General features: G+C 37.4%; 1 protein-coding gene across 1 annotated transcript; it reads left to right on the top strand.

Moving 5' to 3' along the window:
* The first annotated feature begins 1,510 nt into the window (after positions 1–1,510).
* On the top strand, positions 1,511–4,976 carry LOC105756720 (seminal plasma acrosin inhibitor A1-like). The gene is made up of 4 exons (XM_012558003.1): positions 1,511–1,577; positions 2,701–2,735; positions 3,870–3,985; positions 4,931–4,976. Exons 1-4 carry the CDS (start codon positions 1,511–1,513, stop codon positions 4,974–4,976), a joined length of 264 nt encoding a protein of 87 aa, XP_012413457.1.
* Positions 4,977–5,337: the final 361 nt, after the last annotated feature.

Genomic DNA, 5,337 nt, shown 5'->3' with positions numbered 1-5,337 from the left:
GCAACAATGGACTCAAGCATACCAACCATCATGAAGATGGTGCAGAAAAGGGCAACATATTGTTCTGGGGTGCCCATGAGTTGGCACCAACTTGATGGCAAATAGCAACCACCACCACCATAGGGCGGACCTTGTTAAAGGGTACCTATAAACTCACTGTATTATTTCTTAAAATTATATGTGAATATGAAATTATCTCAAATAAGAACTTATATTTAAAAAAAAAAAAAACTCCAGTTGAGTCTAATACTCTTGTTGTTGGCCTGTGACTGACTCGATTTGGACTTTAGTGACCCCAAATAAGCTTCTAGTATTGAAAAATATTAAGAGATTAAGTATGTGTCTAATTACAGTTGCCAACACTCAGTTTCATTTTCGCCTTTGATTCTCTTGTCCTTTCCTACACACTTGCTTGGAAAGCTTTCACATATCTTCTCCATCTTAGAATCTATAATCACTCTTATTACCTAGTCTCCTCCCATGCTTTTGGGTTCATCAGATTAGATTATTCCACACCTCCTGCTGAGGAAAGATCTATTGAGGATTCTTTCTGAGGCATATCATAAGCTACTTTACAGGCTCCAGGAAGAACAAAGAATATCTCTGTGTCTTATCTGGGTCATCTATCTTACCCCCAACAAGCTCCTCACTAACAGATAAATAAAGGAGACTTCTCAGCTGGTGGAGGTGGCTGAGGAGGAAAGGTAAATAAGAGAACCAGTGCCTCAGATCTGCCCACCAGACTCTGTGTCTCTTTGTGTGAGGTAGGTCAAATGGGGAATCTAGGAAGGTATCCCAGGTGAGTAGCATTCCTGTGGGGACTGTCTGCCCTGAAATAACAGTTTCTATTTTCTGAGAAAAAAGGCTGAGATGCAAATGTGCATGTTTCCTTAAACGAAGCCAGGCTCCTTGTGGGCTGACCCCAAAATTGGGAGAATTTGCAACTTCTTATTTTGTCTGGTGTTTCTCTCTCATCTATGGGGGCCACATGTTCACATATTTTGTCATGTTGAATTGGTAGGATTTGGGGAAGAAAAGAAGAGAATTCTGTTTATTAGAAATCTAGGGGACTAGATTACAAGACAAATCGATCTTGGAAGAAGACCAGTCAGAATGCCCCTTAGAAGGGAGGGTGGCGAGACTTCATCTCGCTTGCTTTGCTCATGATATAAGGAGGGATCAAGCCCTAGAGAAGAAATTCATGCTTGATAAAGTAGAGGGTCAGCAAAAGAGAGGAAAACCCTCAAAAAGATGGATTAATAAGGGGACTGCAACAATGGGCACAAACATAGCAATGATTTTGAGGATGGCACAGGACAGGCAACATTTTCCTTCTGCTGTACATGGGGTGGCTATGAGTGGCAAATTTGATGGCACCTAACAACAACAACAAGGAGGATAGAGCAAGTCTTTGCCAGTCAGGAATTTTCATTTGGAAATGTTATATATATATATATTTTTCCCTGTGCCATATGTTATTCTGAAGGGTTTTTTCCACAGACCTGACAAAATGCCTTTCTGCTCATCATGGATCAAAGCTCTCTGCATCATTGTACTGGCATTTCCTCCTTATTCTGGTGAGTAAAATATCTAGTCCCAGGTGAAACAGTTCACATATCCTAGAAAATGCAGGAAAGCTTCTAGGAATGGAGGGGCTTATTTTATGGGGTTAGTAATCCCTAAACTGATAAAATGAAGGGAGCATGTTACAGGTGCGTTTTTAAAATTGCATCAGTGGAATTCTTTTTCTCATTTCTTACATTGGAGTGGTGGACACAGAGTGGTGGGTTGGTACAGGCAGTAGATCTTAGCTCTACGTTCACCTACAACGAAAGAACTTTACATAAATTCTTTTTTGCCCTCTTTGGAAGTCAGATTCCATGGTTGTTAAATGCTCAGTGTGGGGAGGAATGATCTCTTCCCGATCTGGTATTTCTGGATAATCTGCTTTGTTTGTCATGTCTAAATTCCTAAAGTTAAGGTTAAGGTTTTGTTTAAGGACAGAACTCACTGATAATTCTGAGAACAAAGTGATTATTCTTAAAGGTGAAGGTGGTCCGTGAATTTCAAAATTAGGTAGCTATGTGACATTGGATTAACCCTAACCAAATTCATTGCTGTCAAGGTGATTCCAGTGCATGGCTACCCCATTTGCTACAGAGTAGGTGTTCTTGGTTGTAATCTTTACAGAGGCAGACTGCCAGGCTTTTATCTGTGGCATCACTGATTGGGTTTGAAACGCCAACCTTAGGTTAGCAGTTGAGTGCAAACCATTTGTGCCACCCACCCTGTGAGATGGACGTAGTCACATAATTAGAGCAGAGTTTTGATTAACTCAGTACTAGTTAATATATATTAACTGACAATGCAAGTTACTGTTTCTCTGACTAGGTTGTCTCATTCATAAAAATGAAATAAAACAAAACTAACTTCAAGGAACAGTATTAGGGATTATTAAAAAAAATAAAAATTATTTTTTACAGACTGTGATTAATTTGAGAATGAAACAATGTTTTTAGATTTGGAGTTATTTTGTGATTTCATTGCTACTGCCTCAGAGGCTTACCTCATGACTTACAGGGTCTTGAGTAAACAGCTGACATTGGCTTATGCTAATAAGTGATATGGATACATCCTACCAGAGCTTATGCTTTTTTTTAATTCTTATTTTTAACTTTTACATATGTGAATTGCTTGCAGAAAGTTTCTTTCGACGTTCATTTCGCCGGGCTCCAGTAAGTTAATACTGATTCATTTAGAAGCTGAAAAAGTAAAACTTTTAAATTTTGTATGTTGTAAATTTAGCAGCAAATATCCACTTAGAGGTTGATAAAATAATTATAATTTTCATATTTTCACATAGTGGTGCATGATATAGAATTTTTAAAAAAGAGAAAGAACTACAGTTTTAAACATATGAAGCAATATTGGTCCCAAAGTGTTTTAAAAGCAGATGATTGAAGAATTCACACGGTGTTGCTTATTTATATAAATTTCTAACACTACCAACACTAAAAAATTACATGTATCTATATTTGGAGTCCTGGTGGTGCTGTGGTTAAGAGCTTGGCTGCTAACCAAAAAAGGTCCACAATTCAAATCCACCAGCTGCTCCCTAGAAACCCTATGGGGCAGTTCTACTCTATCCTATAGAGTCATTATGAGTCAGAATCAACTCGACGGCAATTGTTTTTTTTTTTGTTTTATATTTATGTCTATATATGTTTACACAAAAATAAAGATACATACACACACATATATATGTATACATGTCTATTCACCAGCTTATTCAGTGGAGTCAATTCCATATCATGGTGACCCCATGTGTTACAGAGTAGAACTGAGTTCCATAGGGTTTTCTTAGCCGTACTCTTTATAGAAACAGATCAGCAGCCTTTCTTCTGTGGGTTCAACCTGCCAACCTTTGGTGAGTAGTCAAGCATAAACTGTTTGCACCACCCAGACACCGTATACATATTTATATCTATATCTACGTCTATGTCTATATCTATATACGTACTGAGATTATTAGAAAGACAACAGAATAATAAATAAATAATTGATTACATGATTTTTTTCTGGTGTGATGTGACCTTAGGAGGAGAAGTGGGTGGTGGTGGTTAAATTATAAAAAACACAGTCAGTCTGTTCTATGGCCTTTTTAAAAAAGTAATAACTGGCTTTCAAAAACACATCAATAAAATTTCGTGTTTTAAATTGGTTATTGGTAGCTAGATGTCCACATTTTAACCTACATATAGAATATATTTATCTTGTTTTGATGTATGGCATTTTGTGTTAAGACTGAGAAATATTTCATTCAAAGGTTCATTCTAATATATTTTATGTTTTCTCTCTACATGTAATAGCCAAACTGTGATCCATATGAAGATCAGCTACATTTTTGCACCAGACAAATGGATCCAATCTGTGCAACCAATCGTCAGACTTACAGCAACAAATGTGTTTTCTGCAGTGAAAAGATGTAAGAATATAATAATAAATATTTGCTCTTCCAAAGTAATGAAGAATCCATCACAAAATGATAGCAAAATACATACTGTTGATGACTTAGACAGCTACATACAGAAAATAACAGAACATCTCTGTAAATGAGGCAGTTCTCATTTCTCGAAGTAGTTTTTTGTATTTGTGCTATCAATATAACTATGCTAATATTCTGTAAATGTGTAAATAAATTAATTTAACTTAATTATAAATTACTAATGGTAGGCTAGTGACCAATATGGAGTAATGGTAAGGTTCAGATGCTGAGGGGATCTCTGTGATGGTCATGAGAATAATCCTCCTCATCTCCAGCTGCAGGGGGCAGAACTGAGCAAGGACCCTGACCGACTGCGGCACTGTGAAATCCATCACTATGGGCCCATTCATGTTAGGCAGACACTCCTGGGATGGTTGACTTTGTCTCATGACCTCCATGACAACCTTCTAAACCTTCCTTAGAGTGCATTCTAGGACACTTCCACCCCGTCTCCCTTCCTGCCTCCTTCACTCTGAAGGAGTTTGCAGTCTAAAGATTCAGCCACAAGTCTTCCTTCCTCTCTTTTTTCTCTCACAGATTTGTTTCCTCTCATTAACTCTTTACAAATTTAATCTCAAATTTGGCCCCTGATTCTGGACAAAAACCTCTAAATCTCTCCTTTTTATATCTGGGTGGTTTCCAAAACTGGCTCGGGTCTGATCATGTAGGAAGGGTCAAATGGCCCCACAGAGGTTGGAGGTGGGGGGCATGTGCAGGGCTAGGGAGCAGGTAGGTCCCAGCGGCTTAGAGAAGTAGAGCACAGCCTCCCCATTGTCTTTCAAGTTCCAATCTTCATTGAGAAGCATTTTGTGCACTTTCAGGGAGTTCAATACGTTCTTTTAGTAATCTATTTTCTCTTTTCTCTGCCTCGTTCTTTCTCTACAGGGAAAGTGGTCACGCATTTCAATTTGATTTTTACGGTAGATGCTGAATTTTGATGAAGCTGAATATCAGTATGCATTTTATTGTGATACCATTTTTGGTAATTTTATTAAAAAAATAGAGTCTTCTCAATGATGAGGTGAATCCTTCTATGAAACACATCATGGAATATGGGCCTTTCAATGTTCTTTCCAACTTTAAGATCCTGTGATTTCAAGGTTTTTGTACTCTATGTTCAATTTTTCAGTGACAGTTTGATAAACTAATATCCTAATTGTATGTTTAATGATATGAAATCTAGTGCAATTTAAAATCATAAATAGGTCACTCAATAAAATATTAACTAATGTTTATCTTTACTATATTGTCCGTAGTGGTAAGTGGAGAGAGACTCATGCATACTTTTGATA

The sequence above is a fragment of the Trichechus manatus genome, unplaced genomic scaffold (genome assembly GCF_000243295.1).
Source record: "Trichechus manatus latirostris isolate Lorelei unplaced genomic scaffold, TriManLat1.0 scaffold00130, whole genome shotgun sequence".
Lineage (NCBI taxonomy): Eukaryota > Metazoa > Chordata > Mammalia > Sirenia > Trichechidae > Trichechus > Trichechus manatus.
The sequence above is the reverse complement of the archived record's forward strand: the minus strand, read 5'-3'. Positions and strand labels throughout refer to the sequence as shown.

Excerpts from the sequence above, each read along its gene's own strand:
- LOC105756720 (XM_012558003.1), top strand. The coding sequence starts at position 1,511 with ATGCCTTTCTGCTCATCATGGATCAAAGCTCTCTGCATCATTGTACTG. Across the intron at positions 2,736-3,869 it reads GTTCATTTCGCCGGGCTCCA|CCAAACTGTGATCCATATGA; the intron begins GTAAGTTAATAC and ends TACATGTAATAG. Across the intron at positions 3,986-4,930 it reads GTTTTCTGCAGTGAAAAGAT|GGAAAGTGGTCACGCATTTC; the intron begins GTAAGAATATAA and ends CTTTCTCTACAG.